We start from the raw sequence: 16,369 nt of genomic DNA on the forward strand, positions 1-16,369 counted from the left end.
TTTGGAGTTCTTATTTATCCCTCTATCTTGCTTCACCTCTTCTTGCCTCCAGGAAGGATACTGTGGGGTTGGCTTTTTTTTTTTATGACAGCACTTTTAATTCTGGTTTTGCACCAATCTGGTCATTTCATCCACAACATAGATCTGGAGAATCCCCAAACTCAAATTCTCCCTTTACATTGCAGGGACATGTCCATTACAACCTCTTCTCCTAAGAAAGTCCTGACCTCAGTTTCCTTTTCCTCAGAAATGTCAAAGAAAGGAGATGAAATCGTCGAAGGTGACCTGTTTCTTCCCTAGTGGGCTGAGCCAGGCTCCCAACCCTTAAAGAACTGCTCACTTTTGGCATTAGGTTTTCCTGGGTGCATGATGTAGCAACCAGTGCACTGTACCTGGATTCAGAAGACCCGGTGGCAAGTTTGAACTCGACCACTCACCAGCTGCATAAGTTTAGGCAAGTCACTTTAGCTCTCTGAAATAATCCACAGGATGGCTAGCTTGAAATGAGTGCTTCTTGATTTTGTTCCATTACCTGCGTTATCCATATCAAAGAGACCCTCTTTGAAAAAAAGAAAACAGTTACAGGAAGTATCTACTGACCAGTTTTCAGCGGAGGATGAGGGAAGGCTTCCTACGATTCGCCCCAGGCACCCTTCCGGGAGACTGAACCACCTCCCGGCAGTTCTTGGTTGCCGGGGGGATCCCACCCCACCTCTGGCGCTCCTACCTGATGTGTGAGTCCTTGGAAAGTTCAGAATTCCAGAGGCTCAGTTACTCCCATTTACTCTAACATGCTTTCAACACTCTTCGGTGAGGTCTCCTCCCCCCTCTTTAACCGCACTGGCCTCCTCCTCCACGAAAGGTGGCAGCGGCAGACGGCGCGGTTCCCCCTCGCCTGGCCACCCGCAGCAGACGTCCTGCCCTCAGAGTCTAGTTCGCCTGGCTTTTGGGTGTCCGGGAGCTCCCCCTCGGGGCGGCGCACTGCTGCAGCCCGCCGGGTTGTCAGCAGCTCCCGCTGTGAAGAGGCCGCGGCAATTCGCTTGCCCGCCCGCGCGCCCGCCCACGTGTACCGAAAGGAGCGAAGCCAGAGCAGTTGCCAGGCCGGCGCTTGCCACCGGTGGGTGCCTCACCTCTGGCGCTGGCGGGGGCCGTAACCCGAACCCCTCTGCCCGGAGCTACATTTGCATAATTCGGCTACCCCCCTTTCTTTCGGACTCAGGCTGGAGATGCGAGTCGGGTTCCCCTTCGAGGCGTCGTCTTGCCGGTGGTCAGCGCGGGGGCCGCGGGACCGGCCGGAGCGCAGGCGGAGCGGGCTGGCGCACGTGGTAAGAGCGCAGCTTTCTTTTCTTTTCTTAGAAACGCGACTTTACACGTTTTTCCTGGGGGTGGGGTACCTACAGATGTGCTAACCTTGATGCGATTTCTTTTCTTTTCCCTTTTATTTTTCATCCCCAATTGGAAAAGAGCGCGCAGCGTAAGCAAGAAACTTTCCCAAATTAGCTCAGGGCGTTTGAAGTCAGAGAGGTGGCGGGTTCTTGGAGACCAGCTGTTGAGGCGGGCAGTGAAAGAAGCGGTGCTCGGACAGACGACCAGAGGCGGTTTCTGGCTGTCCCGTGCCCCTGACCGTCTTGAGCTAGAGCCCAGGCGGGAGCTGGCGCGCTGCGTCGGCGGCCGTGGCAGGTGAGCGCCTGGAGAGCGCCTGCAGCGCCACGCTCCCTCCACGGCGTGGCGCCGTGGCTCCTGCCCGCCTGGGTCCCCTTCAGACTGGGGCGGCTCAGGGTCGGGGACAGGAAAGGGACGAGCCGGGTTCGCGAAGCTATCCCCTGCGCTTTTTCCTCGGCTTCCACGACTTTGGAGCAGGAAAGGGCGAAGGCACAAACTGCCACAGGCTAGGCAGGCGCCGGCTTGCGGGGCTTGGGGAATCTAGGACCAGCCTCCCGGAGGGCCCTGGCCAGGCCCGGAGCGCTTCTGGTGCAGGCTGGGGCAAGCTGGGAGGTAGGAGCCGTGTGTCCAGCGAACTAGAACACGCCGCCGAAAAGTTTTTAAAAATTGCTTTAGGAACCAGAGAAGGTTACTTTGGGTCAGTTTTCTTTTAACTAGCAAAGAGAAACACGTGTGGGATGATGGCGGCTCGAGACGCGTTGGGGACACTGTTTGCTTCATTCAGGACCGTGCCGAGGACACCGAGGTGGTTCTTGGAGAGGCAGAGAGAGAATGTTTCTCCTAGTGTGCGTTCTGGAGTAAGGCTTGGGTGCGGACAGGGCTCACTCACCCTGGGAGTGTGTTCGCGGGGCTCAGGGGGGTTTGTGGTGACAGGGAGAGATGGTGAAGGTGAGGACAGTCTTTGTAGAAAATACACTCTGGAGAGCTTTGGCGTCTGCTCTGCCGCCCGGGGACCCTGTTGGCTAGCCGGGCACGCTGGCGCGCTCTGTCAACAGGGAGGTGTGTAGCATAGGGTGTATGAGTGGGTGTGTGAAGAGGGCAGCGGAGGAGGGAGTGTGTGTAGCGGAAGTGGAGTGTGTGTGTGTGTGTGTGTGTGTGTGTGTGTATGTGACGGGGCAGGGTGAGTGTCCAAGCCTCCATCTGGACGCCCCCACGCAGCCGACCGCCCAGACGCGCTGGGAAGGGAGCCCGATCCGCTCAGCAGCTGAAGGGGGGTGGGGAGAGCGCGGGCAGAGGAAGAGGGTGTCTTCGGCTGAGGATTTCTCTCGAAGCTCCCTCAGTAATTCTGCTCTTCCTAGGGTGTACCCCCTCCCCTCAGCTCCACGGTGCCCAAAATACTTAAACAAACAAACAACCCAAACCTGTTCCGTTTTCGCTCCTGTATAAATAGAACAGACTTTCCAAAAAAGCAATACCGCATTCACTCTTATCACCAGCCACTTCTTTCCACCAAGTAATTCAGAAAAAAGCAGTCAGCTTCCGTGAATGCATGTAGCTTTTTTTTTTTCTTTCTTTCTTTTTTTCTTCGCTGCCTCCTTTTGCTTGCGGTTTTGAGCTGCCAAGAAAGTGAGTAGGGGTTTGACTGTAGTGTCTCGGCTATGCTCGGTTTCTTTCCGAAGTTTAATTTTCCGGAATGGCTCCCAAACAAGGGCTGGGGAGGCGGAGCCGCCAGCACCGGATCTTCGCCTTTTTTGGAAAGTCTCGGAGAACCGGAATTCCTCCCCGCCGGGGAGGCTGAGCTGCAGTCCCTACTCGCTCCTTCTCCCGCCGTGGCCGCAGCGGGGTCCACTGCGCGCCCTCATCCCTGCCGAGCCCTGCTCCCGGGACCCAGGCTCCTGCCGGGTCGTGCACCTCGGACCCCTGAGGGTTTCCGCGGGCTGCGAACCGGTAGTGGCGAGCCCAGCGGAGCCCGCGCGGCTGAGCCCGTATGCAAATCAGCCATGTGACGGCAAAAGCCGCTGGCCCAGCCCTGTTCCTCAGTCCATATATGGGCAGCGACGTCACGGGCTTTGAAACCTGCCCATAAATACTTACAGCAACACTTTCCGCCTAACTGAGAGAGCAGCAATTGATTAATAGCTCGGCGAGGGGACACACTGACTGTTATAATAACACTACACCAGCAACTCCTGGCTTCCCAACTGCCGGAACACAGACAGGAGAGAGTCAGTGGCAAATAGCCATTTTTTCTTCTTTCTTTAAAAGCCAGCAACTTGTTTGCTAGTTTTATTTCTGTTGGATTTTTTGTTGTTGTTGTTATTGGTGGTGGTAATTTCTAAGTGTGGAGGGCAAAAGGAGATACCAACTCAGGCTCAGTCCAATTCCTCTCCAAAACGGCTTCTGTGACAGTCCAGGTAGCGAGGGAGTTGGGTCTCCAGGTTGTGCGAGGAGCAAATGATGACCGCCAAGGCCGTAGACAAAATCCCAGTAACTCTCAGTGGTTTTGTGCACCAGCTGTCTGACAACATCTATCCGGTGGAAGACCTCGCCGCCACGTCGGTGACCATCTTCCCCAATGCCGAACTGGGAGGTCCCTTTGACCAGATGAACGGAGTGGTCGGAGGTAAGCCGCGTGTTCTCGCCGCAGGCTAGAACTCGCAGGGCTTGGAGGTAGTGGGTGGGGAGCTGTGGATGTTTCGGGACTCGGAGGAGAGGATTGGGGATCTGGGTGGACGGCTTTGACTGCCCTGGCTTTGAAGACTGAAAGTGAATGCAGGAGGAGCCCAAGAGAACGGGATCAGGGCGTTGAGGATGGGAGCACTGGCAAATGTACCAGGTTGCCAGCTAACTCGCGTGCGTGTGCCGTGGCGCACCGGTCCCCTGGCGGACTCAGTGATGAGGATGCGAGAGACGCCTTTCAGGGCTTCGGGGCTTGCGCAGGCCCTTCGTCCCGCCGCATTCAGCCTTTCCCCTCCTGGGGTAGGGACAAAGTGATGATAAAGTTCGGGGCTCCCAGCAAGAATTGCGCATCTGAACGGTCGGGCTGCAAAGTGCAAAAGAAGAGCGTCTACAGCTCCCTCCCGGGCAGTGGACTCTCAGGTTGGAGCGCGCTCCTCGCGCAGCCTTCAAGGCGCACCCCCACCCGTGCGCCGCCCGCGAAGTGGAGGGGGTTAGCAAGGCTGGCGCTCCGGTTGGGGGAGGCAGGGAGGAGGTGGTAGAGGAGGGCGGGCAACAGCGGCAAGCAGCCCCCGGACTGTGGAGGGAGGCCCGCGGGGGCACCGGCACCGCGGGTTTCCTTGGCGATGCTGTAGGAAGTCGTCTTCCTCGGCCCCCGCGCCTTCCACGGAGCCTGGCCACTGGTCTTGGGTTTTGGGCTGGGGCGGGGGACGCAAGAGTGTCCGGCAAGCCTGAGGATACCGGGAGGAGAGGGAAAACCTATAAGATCCTTCCTCCGTAGCCTCCCATTTCCTCCAGCAGCCCTCAGCGAAAGCGCAGAGGGAGAAGGAGGGAGAGAAGGCATTGGGGATAAGGAGCAACCAAATATTCTCCCTCCCATCCCCGCGCGGTTCTCAGGCTCCTCTCTCTCGCTGGCACCTTCTTGGCTTTACCTGGGATTGGTCCGTTCTTGGCTGGTGTCTGTCCTAGTAACCCAGCCGTAGGACCCCTAGGCAAAGGAAAAGGAGAGAAGTTCCAGGCAGATGGGAAAATGTTAATGTTGTTGTTTGCTATTATTGGGTGTTTTTATTAGAGACTAGAGCTACAGATGGTTGGCAGGGGGGCGTTGGAAGGAACTCATCCTGCTTTCCTAGAGGTAGTTCTTGAGTCCCAGAGTTAGTCTCTTCGTACTGTCTCTAGGTCTCAGTTTCCCCACCTGTTGGGCTTTGCCCCAACTCTACAGTGCTGAGATCCAGGCCCTTAGGAATGGACCCATGAGAGAGGGTGAGAAGGGGATTCTTGGCTGCTTTCTCATTGTTCCACCTCCATTCTGCTTTTTCCTTTCTCAGATGGCATGATCAACATTGACATGACTGGAGAGAAGAGGTCCTTGGATCTCCCATATCCCAGCAGCTTTGCTCCTGTCTCTACGCCCAGAAACCAGACCTTCACTTACATGGGCAAGTTCTCCATTGACCCTCAGTACCCTGGTGCCAGCTGCTATCCAGAAGGCATCATCAATATTGTGAGTGCAGGCATCCTGCAAGGGGTCACCTCCCCAGCTTCAACCACAGCCTCATCCAGCGTCACATCTGCCTCCCCCAACCCACTGGCCACAGGACCCCTGGGTGTATGCACCATGTCCCAGACTCAGCCTGAGCTGGATCACCTCTACTCTCCACCACCGCCTCCTCCTCCTTATTCTGGCTGTGCAGGAGACCTCTACCAAGACCCTTCTGCGTTCCTATCTGCATCCACAACCTCCACTTCCTCCTCTCTGGCCTACCCACCACCTCCTTCCTACCCATCCCCCAAGCCAGCCACGGACCCAGGTCTCTTCCCCATGATTCCAGACTATCCTGGATTTTTTCCATCTCAGTGCCAGAGAGACCTACATGGTACAGCTGGCCCAGACCGCAAGCCCTTTCCCTGTCCTCTGGACTCCCTGCGGGTACCCCCTCCACTCACTCCACTCTCTACCATCCGTAACTTTACTTTGGCCGGCCCCAGTGCAGGGGTCACAGGACCAGGGGCCAGTGGAGGTAATGAGGGACCCCGACTGCCTGGTAGTGGCTCAGCAGCAGCTGCTGCTGCCGCCTATAACCCACACCACCTGCCACTGCGGCCCATTCTGAGGCCTCGCAAGTACCCCAACAGACCTAGCAAGACACCCGTGCATGAGAGACCCTACCCATGCCCAGCAGAAGGCTGTGACCGACGATTCTCCCGCTCTGATGAGCTGACACGGCATATCCGTATCCATACTGGACATAAGCCCTTCCAGTGTCGGATTTGTATGCGCAACTTCAGCCGGAGTGATCACCTCACCACACACATCCGCACCCACACGGGTGAGAAGCCCTTCGCCTGTGACTACTGTGGCCGCAAGTTTGCCAGGAGTGATGAAAGGAAGCGCCACACCAAGATCCATCTGAGACAGAAGGAGCGGAAAAGCAGTGCCCCCTCCTCCTCAGTGGCAGCCCCCTCCTCAGCTTCCTGCCCTGGGGGCTCACAGGCTGGGGGCAGCCTGTGCAGCAGCAACAACAGCAGTATTGGTGGAGGGCCACTTGCCCCTTGCTCCTCACGAACCCGGACACCTTAAGATGCGACTCAGGCTGACACAGGAGTTGCTCAAGGCCCAAGAGGCTCTTTGTCCATTTGAACTGCACGATAAACACTACCACTCTTCCCTGCTTCTCCCTCTCCTCTTTGAGCAGAGGGCCTTGGTGGAATCCTGCCCTGCCCCTCTTTTCTCTTAGAAGCAAGTCTTTCCTAAAATTTACCTATTTTAGTCTCTCTTAGGTGAGTTGACTATCACCCCAAGGCAATGGGGAAACTCAGAAGAGGGTTGGGCGAGGGTCCCTAGCCTAGAGGGCTGAGATCTGACCCTGCCGTAAAGGGTTGTTTGACTAGGTTTTGTTCCCCCTTCCCTTTATTTTGATCCATTACAGGTTTTTGACCTTGGATGTCAGAGTTGATATGAGACCTTTTTCTACAGTAGGTTGGGAGATGCTGATCCCTTCAAGTGGGGACAGCAAAAAGACAAGCAAAACTGATGTGCACTTTATGGCTTGGGACTGATTTGGGGGACACTGTACAGTGAGTAAAGCATGGCCTTCATGCCACGTTCTGTGGCCCTAGAACAGTGAATCAAAGCTTATTTAGTTGTCTCAACCCTTTAAGCAATATGTATTATAAACTCAGAGAACAGAAGTGCAATGTGATGGGAGGGACATAGCAATATCTGCTCCTTTTTGAGTTGAGAAACGAAAAGACTATATTTTCAGTGTATATCCACTCAGATTTTGTGTATTTTTGATGTGCACTGTTCTCCAAGTTCTGAACCTTCGGGAAAAAAATGTAAAAAGCATTTATGATCTCTTGAAATGAGTCAGAGGTTAATTTATTTAAAGGGGGATGTACATATATTCTCTGAAACTAGGATGCATGCAATTGTGTTGGAAGTGTCCTTGGTGCCTTGTGTGATGTAGACAATGTTACAGGGTCTGCATGTAAATGGGTTGCCTTACTATGGAAAATAAAATCACTCCCTGGGTTAAGTATGGCTGTATATTTCTGCCTATTAATATTTGGAATTTTTTTAGAAAGTATATTTTTGTATGCTCTGTTTTGTGACTTAAAAGTGTTATGTTTGTAGTCAGATTTCAGATAAGAATGTACATAATGTTACTGGAGCCCATTCGTTTGGTTATTAGCTCTTAATAGTTGTGGAAAAATAAATCACCTATTCTAACACCAAACCACTAACTGAAGTTTAGATAATGGATGGTTTATGACTATAGTGTAAATAAATACTTTTCAACAATATTTTTGCTGCAGGAATCATTTATGAAATATTTACTGGGTGGGAATTAAACATTCAGTATCTGTGAAACTACTAAAACACAGCACAAAGCACCTGCGGGTTAATGTGTTTAGATTAAGACGAGACCTGCAAGTTTTCTTTGCTTGCCTATGATGGACACCAGTCCTCTCACTCCAAAGCAATCTCCATTCATAATCAAACACTAGTGTTGTGGGGATTTCCCCCATGCATTAGTGTAAAAGTGGGGAGGCGTTGTTTTGACTCATTGTTCCGTCCTCTTTAACAGCCTATAGCTTCTTTCTGCTCCTGAGTGGGCTCCGGAAAATAAATACTTACAAACAAGTGCCCACTCGGAGACTACACATTTGCAATTGCTTTCAGAACTCTGACCAGGCCCTGGAACTCAGACTCGATGTGGCTTTGTGGAAAGTGTGGTGGCGTGGTCAAGCTGGAAATGACTTTCAGGTTCCAGGATTAGTCTCATGACCACAGAAAACTTTTTGAAAGCACTATCACCTCTTCAGATCAAAAATGCTGTCAGACACTGCTGATGACAGCACTAATGGGTTGCCAGAGGAATTACCCCAGGACTCATTTCTCTCCAGTCTTCATTTCCCAGTTGTTTGCCTTTATTTGGAAGGATCATTCATCTGCCATAGGTTTAGCAGGTTTAAAAGTGACCATCAAAATATCTGGCTTGTTAGATGAGACAGGTAACATTAGCCTTAAAAATTTTCAAAGAATGTCAATCTAAATTAAGTTAGCAAATATAGTTTTCTATGATACTGGACGATTTTTCACAAAATAATATATGACAGGGTTCATTTTACTGGAGGCCTTTTGTAGTGATTTTAAAACACATTCTCTAAAAAATTGTTATTCTATCCACCTTTCATACAAAGCAAACAGATTGAGAAGTCATCATCTTTACTCTAAAATGTGGGTCTCAAAATCATTTAAGTTCACCCATGCTTGGTACACAAATGTAGTATGTTGGGAGTATCCACTGTTCTGCTGCGTTTGACAATCCCTTCATCTGCTTGTCCTTTACTACCATTAGATTCTCTGAGACTTGGTTGAAAATTGATGGCCTATATTTCAGAGTAGCAGACGGCCACAGCCACTCCTGGAAACCACCTTTTGCCCTCAACAGCACTTGAATGTGAAATTCAATTTATGAAGGTAATTAACCCTTTCCTTCTGTATCTTCTTTTTCTATCCCTATTTCAAGGAAGTAAAATCTCTTCCTAGTACTACTAAATAGGGATTTCAAAATATGAGTGTCAGATTTTTTTCTAGTGACTGGTGATTTCCCATTCAATGTATATTTCCTAGCTAACTAGTATATTACCATCCTTATTTATCCAATTTTGATAATATAAAAACTGCTACATTTTGATAATCATTTAAAAAAAATATTTCCTATTAAGATTTCATTATATTAAAACATGGTACAACCAAGGTTTGTACAATAGCTAATCATCTTGCCAAATTTTAATTGCAAACCATCTTCTATCAAGATAACTATTGTTTACAAAGCAATAGATTAAACATTTAAAGACTGAAGACATTTTGATGGTAGCTAAATTGGTCACATAATCACTTTCACCTTGACTTGGGCTTTGTGAGGTAGTCGTAACACACATACCATAAGAACACCACAACTCAGTGCATACTCATCTTCTGGCTTTTATTCCTAGATTTCAACATGTTCGGCCAATATCTTTACTTAGGTTTGTTTGGCCCACTGCTTAAAACATTCAGGGCACTTTTCGAAGTCATTTATTAACTTTGCTCAAGAAATTAGACATGAAAAGATAAGTCAGCTCCTTCTAATCTTTCATATAAGCTTTCTGGAATATTCTTGATGTTTCAGCTGTTTCTATTGGTTTTTATTAAAAAACCAATATCTTCTAGAGAGAAACTCCTTAAGATTTGTAATGCTTTTGAGATGTTTCACTTCATGTCATGAATAGATCCATTTAACCTAAATAAGGTTCTCAAGTGTTCATGAGCCAGGTTATTTAATTTCAACAGCCTAACAGTTACTAAGATTAAGGCAAATGGTTTCATATATTATTTAAAAAACTGCTATAGTAATATTTAATGGTTAAATAAGTTAGCATTTTTTTCTGGAGGCGGGGAAATGGTCACCATCAACACAAGTACCTAAAATGTTGCCAATCTAAACTGCAGCTATACAAATTCCACAGGGGGAAAAATGGAGAGAAGAAAATACTAAAGTCCTAAGATTCTTTCCTTTTAGGATGAAAGTAATTGGTTTTTGTTGTTTGTTTTTTGGTACTGGCTTATTTTCTTTGGGTAAAATACAAAAGAAGCTCTTTTCTGTTATAGCAAAATAGTATGAAATATACTATTTTGCTATAATAGCCATTGTTTCAGTTGTATTTTCAGCCATACTGTTTCAAAGATTATTCTCAAGGAAATTAACTAATTTTTTAAGTTTCTACTATTAATTGGACTTTTGAAATCTGTAGGCCACCAGTTTTTAGTACAACATAATCTTATAGACAGTGAATCTTTAATTGTAATCAAAACATTGATCTAATGTTTTCCTTGTCTATTTTGCAATAATCAAGATTTGCCTCTAAAAATTTAAAACATGCCTTTATTTTCTATAAATACACTGATTTTAATCCGGAAATAAAAATATGCTTGGATTTGAAGATTCCACATCATTAGCAAATGATTTCCAGTGCTCAATGTCAATATGTAACCTTACGTTCTGAATTTACACCTACAGTTATAGGAGTAGCACTGCTCTCAGGCAACAGCAATGGGTAGAGGTCTGAATTACAGATATATTGCTTCTTCCTTGGATAGAGCTAGAGCACAGGATTCAGAATCATAGAGGAGTGATAATAGTGTTCTCCTGAGATGCCAAGACTAAGGCAACTACAAAGAGACAAAGCAAATAAAAAGTGTGCATTCTGAGCAGTTAAGGGATACTGTTGATAAGCTCAGAAAACTCCTGTTGATAAAACATACTACTATCATTTTCATTAATGAACAGCAGCAAGTGTAAATTCAACCCATCAAATTATAGTAAAAAAAAAAAAATCTCAAAATCCTAGGTAGGTACATAATATTCTGCATTCATATAACTGGTCACTGCCATAATTAGGGAATTTTAAATCTTCAGAAGTATTTAGAACTCTCTCATCCATAAGAAGTAATTATTGCATTTATTATTCAACAGAAAAAAAGTTAATTAATATTATTTGCTCACTAGTTTTTCCTAGGGGGAAGATCATTTTTATACCACAGTTGCTACTAAAACAATCTATGTTGCAGAATTATATGGAAATACAGTAGCAGCACACCAAGTCAGTCTTGACTAACAGTTTATGCATAGAGGTGCAAGAATTTTTCTGCACATTTACTTTGTAATGAGCATATTCTGTCTGTAGTGGCTCATTAAAATGTTACATTTTTTCACCATTAATTTACTCAGAATTTATTAGTGAACCAGAAGTTTCTCTATTCTCATTAAACTAGACCAGAAAGAGATCATATTGCCATTTTGGCCTGGAATGATTTATTCCTTTGAAAAGCACCTTAAACTTTTTTCGTACAAATTGCTTATAATTGAGAATGTTAACACTTTTTTTGGTAATTAAGTCTTTCATAATTCTTTATTACTGTTCTATTTCCAGGATGTGTTTCTGTAGGTTAATGAACTCCAAATTGCATTGTAACACATACATTACTATCAACAATCCTTGTATATTAATCAACTTTTGCTACAATGTAATTCACAAGAGTATGTGACTGATAATCACACAATTATGAATACATTTTATTTAGTGAAGTTTTCTAAGAAAATCATCATACCTAGAATTTATTTCAAATTGAAAGTCCTGAAGAGGGGCTTCAGATTGCCCTCAAGGCATTTTAACCCACATTATCAGGAGATCTACAATAAGGTAATTTTAGCAGCCCTGGAGGAAATGCTTGGTATTACACCTGTATCAGGTTTTACAACAGGTTTTCAGTGGCTTGTGGTGTTGCATCTTTTTTGTTTAAGGAAAAAAAAAATCACTCATTAAGAATTTGCTTTTTTTCATACTATTTTAAAAATTGGGAACAAATACTTCTTTACTCTGGGTCTCTGTAATCTAGTATGCATCAAGAGGGAAAGGCACATATTGTTCCCCAATAGGGGCAACACACATTTTTCACCAATACCAGTAAATCCCTTTATTACAGATATTAGAACTCTACTGCCACATGGCCAAGTCAATCAAGAGGACATAGACGACAGCTGGGCAAATTTTAATGTGTTTATTTCTATAGTTTGTTTTTATGAAAAGTTATGTGAAAAAAGGAATCCTATAAATAGTAAAAAGAGGCAAATAGTGCTCTATGGCCTTAAGTAAATTGTGTTAATACATCTGTACATAAGGTAAAGTTGCTCTGGCTACAAAAAGGACAAAAATAAAACTAGAGATAGCACAACTGTTCGTATCAAGAATTGGGAGCAGAAAATATTTCATCCCAAGTTTTGGTGCTCTAAATGGCTAGTAATATAGTTATTTATTATTTCTCCAGGCTAGATCATCTATGCCTTCCACCTCTTGTTTCTGCTTCTTCCTACAGAAATCGACATCAGATGAAACAAATTCACAGCACTCTATTATTTGAGGATGAGGGCTGAGACAACACTGCCAGCAAGGCAGCTAGAACCACAGCCCTCTGAAACAGTAGAGTTCTTGGGAGAATGTGAAACAATATTTATCTACTTTTACAAGAAGATATTGGAAATAAACAGGGGTATGGATTTCAACATTGACTAGAGGTTTTACATTCAGTTTTTTGGAAGCATAACTGATTCAGGTTCTCTGAATCTTCTGGTTAGAAAACACAAGATTACACTATCAACTCATTGAGACAAGAAAAACGTCACTTGAGGATAACATGGTCCTTGCATTTAAGGTGAATCTGCAACAAGAAATCTGCTCAACTCACAGAGATCTGGAGATTGTTGGCGGGGAAGGGAGATGAGCCCTAAGTGACCAGCTCTCTGAGATATGCAGGTGAATTTCTTAGTAGATGCTGCCCCAGTAAACCAGATGTGGCTACTGGGCAAGCGGAAGAAAGAGAATAAATCTTGTCCTTGACATGCATAGTTGTTTTGACAGTGATATCCAAATTCTGAAAAGACGATTTAGTTTTTACACGGAATTAATTAGGCAAGACAACTTACTTTCAAAGTAGCTCAACTCTTAGAACTTGGTTTGTACCAATGACTTGAACTACAAACAATTCAAACCACTGGGTCATGCTCAGTCAATAAGTTAAAACTATAAGGATCAAAAGGTCATAAGGGCAGCAGTGAAAACCAAATCCTATTTACCAAAGGAGTGGGATTAAGAAAATCATTTAGTGTATTCTGTACAGAATGGTTTACCAAGGAAGCATATTTTCATTATGGCTCTAGGATGGAAGCGCTTCAGAGTCCCCAGCCCACTCCCACAGATCAAAGCCCCAGTGGCAATGACAGTACCAGGAAACCTAGCCTCCCGCCCACCCCGCCCCCATAACCGTGCCGGGTGGCTGTGGTCCAGTCGCCCCTGCTTCCCAAGCTGCAGAGGAACCGGCTGTTGCTCACTCCAGTACATCCAACACCCGGCATAGGGGGCAGAGAGAGAGAGAGAGAGCGAGCCCTTGTGGTGGGTCACAGCCAGCCAGGCTGATAAGGGTACGGCACGTCTTCTGCCCAACTCTCCGTGGCGCCTTTTGCTTCAAGGGAAGACCTTGGGACCTGGATAGGGCTCTCCCTCGCACCAGAAGTCATCAGCCTGCGGGGTTTCCAGGAGCCACACCTCTCGGGGCAGGTCACTGGCAGAGCCAGAGGCCTCCTTGGGCCTGACAGGTTCCAGCACCCGGTAATAGTGGCAGTCACGGCCATCGTCCGGGTCGTAGGGTGGGGCCAGGATGTCCAGAAAGGCAGCGGGTCCGTCCACCGCGTCGATCTGGTGCAGGTTGTCCCGGTGAGGGGTGAGGACGCAAGGGCCGCTGGCTTCGGTGTACTCAGCCCGAGAGCGCAATACTCCGGGCCGCACAGCCTCCCGTTCTCGGGCCTGCAGCGGCGGCTCGAACTGCTGCTCTGGCGGCAGGGCCCGTGGTCGCTGCCCGCTGCCCGCCTCCAACTTGTCCATGCAGCTGATGCGCACGGTGCCGTAGAGGACCTTGAGCATACCGTGCATGCCAGGGTGGTCGTGGAGCGGGATGGACGTGCCGCTCTTGAGCAGGAACACGCCAAGGCTGAAGCCGTCAGTCTCGTATATATGCATGTAGGTGACCGGCGGTAGGTTGGGCGACAGCGGTTGCAGCGTGGCCTTACGCGGGGCGATGTTGAGGTCCTCGGCACGGACCTGGGTCAGCAGGCTCTTCAGCTTGCTCAGGTTTTCAAGGAAGCCAGGAGGCATCGGCGCCTCCGGGCCAGACCCCGAGCCAAGGTCGGAAGCGCTGCGGCCACCCCCGCTGCCCCGGAAGGTGAGGCACGCCTGGCGGGCGATCCGTTGGATCAGGGAAGCCATGTTGTCTCGGGGCATGCTCGGCTGTTCTTCCGTGTGCCGGGGCCGGCTCCCTCCTTTCCTCCGACCTTTGCGGTCCGCGGCGGCCGCCACGGTGGCTAGCAGCCCTAGGCGAGGAGGGAGGCCCCGCAACTATCGGCCCGTCGGGCGCGCGGCGCGCCGGCCGCCGCCAACCTCAGCAGTCACGCGCCCGCAACGGCCCAGCGCGCTCGCCTCGCACTCCCTCCCAGCGCGCACGCGCAGGGCGGACAGCCAGCACTCACGCTCGGGAGCAGGTACCGGCCGCGCGACGGGGCCAGGCTTTGCTTTACGCCGGGCGCTCCATTCACGCGGCCCTCACCTACAAAGGCGCCCGGTTGCTCCGAGAGTCCTGCAGAGCATGCCGGGATTTGTAGTCCGCTGTTCCGTCTACGCTCTGTATTTGTTTTGTCGACTGGAAAAGGGCAGGACTATTACACCTGGAGGGAATAAAGCAACTTTTCATGGTTTTAAGGTGTTTTCCTGTTTGAAAAAAGTTGATTGGGATGCAAAAGAAGTAGACCCTTAACTACAACTCCCGGCATCCGCAGCAGGCTGGGTGACTCACTTCCGGCAGCTGGCCAGGGCAGTAGTGGAGGCTCTTGGCCACTGGAAGGAACACGGCAAGAGGGTCGTTAACCTTCTGGCGTCGCTCGGGCCTGGTCAGCTATCCAAAGTCGCCTTGCTTTGCTCTGGCTCCCGAAAAGGAGGCTGTTGAGTCAACCTTAGCTCCTCAGAATCGCCTAGGCGGCACTGTGCATCCATCACGGGCATTGCGGGTCAGCGCATTTGTAAATTTTCTAAGTTTCTTAGGAGGTCAGGGGGTCGAGTCTGTCCCTGGTGACCACCACAGTTACTCAGCACAGCCGGGCCCAGCTGTTGTTTGCATCAAAGCCTGATGACGCTGCTCTTCTGGTTACAGAGCACGATAGTTTCTTGCTGAGAAAATTTGAGAGGTCATTTGTCCGCAGCCATGAATTTTGTATACCACTGGTTATCACACCTTGGTTTGCCTGAGAAGCACCTGTTTAGGGAAAGAGGCTTTTTATAAATGCAGATGCCCTGCTGTCACCGAGAGATGGATTCACTAGGTGATTTTGAGGCATCCTAGGAGAAACAGTGGTATGAAAGAGTCTGGCAGGAGCTTGCGAAGTTAATTTCATGGAGGAATTCCCTGTGACCCTTTGACAGAAGTAAATGATGACTGGAAAAATAAAGCACTGGGTACCATAACTTTAAACTTAATCCTGAGTTTATTGCCCTCTTGGGCTTCCAAAGCTAAACATGGGTTTCTTGTACATTTGGCAATTGGAGTGGCTCAGTAAATTCTTTCCAGTTAAAATAGGCATTCTTTTTTAGTGGGTTACATAACCTGCCTAAAGAATACTCACAATATTCCAGGCACTGTGTTAAGTGCATTATGTAATGAATGTTATATTATTTAATCACCACAGAAACTCTTATTAAAGAGTAGGCACTATTATTATTCCCAGCTTGAAGATGAGTAAGTTGCACAAGCATAGTGTTCAGTAAGTAGTTGCCAAAGCACAAGTAGCAGAACAAAAATAAAGATAGTTTTATGAAAAACAAACAAATAAACAAACAAAAAACCCCAGCTTGAGTTGGTGTAAAAAGCACCAATTGGGAGTCAGGATATTGTCCCCCCCACCTCCAGCTTACTGTGGCACTTAAAAGCTGTGTGTTTTCAGGCACCCAGGTCTTCATTCATTTTGTGGAAAGTTGGTTTTTAGGGTAACAGTAGTTCTGAACCTTAGTCATTCATCAGAGCTCCTATAGAGCTCAAAAGAAAAAATAATGAAAACAGAAAAAAAGAAGAATTTGGAGGTCATACCCCAGAGATTCTAATTCAGAAGAACTGGAAGGAAGGCCAGAATTTTTAAAATGCTTCCCTATGTGATTCTTGCTT

At 47.9% G+C, this 16,369-nt stretch overlaps 2 protein-coding genes across 3 annotated transcripts; one reads left to right on the top strand and one right to left on the bottom strand.

Moving 5' to 3' along the window:
• Positions 1 to 1,211: 1,211 nt before the first annotated feature.
• Egr2 (early growth response 2) lies at positions 1,212 to 7,866 on the top strand. 2 transcript variants are annotated; one of them, XM_058577919.1, is made up of 3 exons: positions 1,212 to 1,325; positions 3,898 to 4,006; positions 5,388 to 7,866. In XM_058577919.1, exons 1-3 carry the CDS (start codon positions 1,227 to 1,229, stop codon positions 6,638 to 6,640), a joined length of 1,461 nt encoding a protein of 486 aa, XP_058433902.1. In that variant the 5' UTR covers positions 1,212 to 1,226; the 3' UTR covers positions 6,641 to 7,866. The 2 variants fall into 2 exon arrangements, with proteins under 2 accessions (XP_058433902.1, XP_046275909.1); XM_046419953.2 differs by lacking the exon at positions 1,212 to 1,325 and adding an exon at positions 3,462 to 3,608.
• A 2,607-nt stretch (positions 7,867 to 10,473) lies between these two features.
• Positions 10,474 to 14,759, bottom strand: Ado (2-aminoethanethiol dioxygenase). Its single transcript, XM_046419849.2, has one exon. It carries the CDS (start codon positions 14,440 to 14,442, stop codon positions 13,630 to 13,632), a length of 813 nt encoding a protein of 270 aa, XP_046275805.1. The 5' UTR covers positions 14,443 to 14,759; the 3' UTR covers positions 10,474 to 13,629.
• Positions 14,760 to 16,369: the final 1,610 nt, after the last annotated feature.

Source organism: Marmota monax, unplaced genomic scaffold (assembly GCF_021218885.2).
Source record: "Marmota monax isolate L192 unplaced genomic scaffold, Marmota_monax_Labrador192_F-V1.1 WCK01_AAM20220418_F8-fsc00019, whole genome shotgun sequence".
NCBI lineage: Eukaryota > Metazoa > Chordata > Mammalia > Rodentia > Sciuridae > Marmota > Marmota monax.

Excerpts from the sequence above, each read along its gene's own strand:
- Egr2 (XM_058577919.1), top strand. The coding sequence starts at position 1,227 with ATGCGAGTCGGGTTCCCCTTCGAGGCGTCGTCTTGCCGGTGGTCAGCG. Across the intron at positions 1,326-3,897 it reads GGAGCGGGCTGGCGCACGTG|CTGTCTGACAACATCTATCC; the intron begins GTAAGAGCGCAG and ends TTTGTGCACCAG. Across the intron at positions 4,007-5,387 it reads GATGAACGGAGTGGTCGGAG|ATGGCATGATCAACATTGAC; the intron begins GTAAGCCGCGTG and ends TTCCTTTCTCAG.
- Ado (XM_046419849.2), bottom strand. The coding sequence starts at position 14,442 with ATGCCCCGAGACAACATGGCTTCCCTGATCCAACGGATCGCCCGCCAG.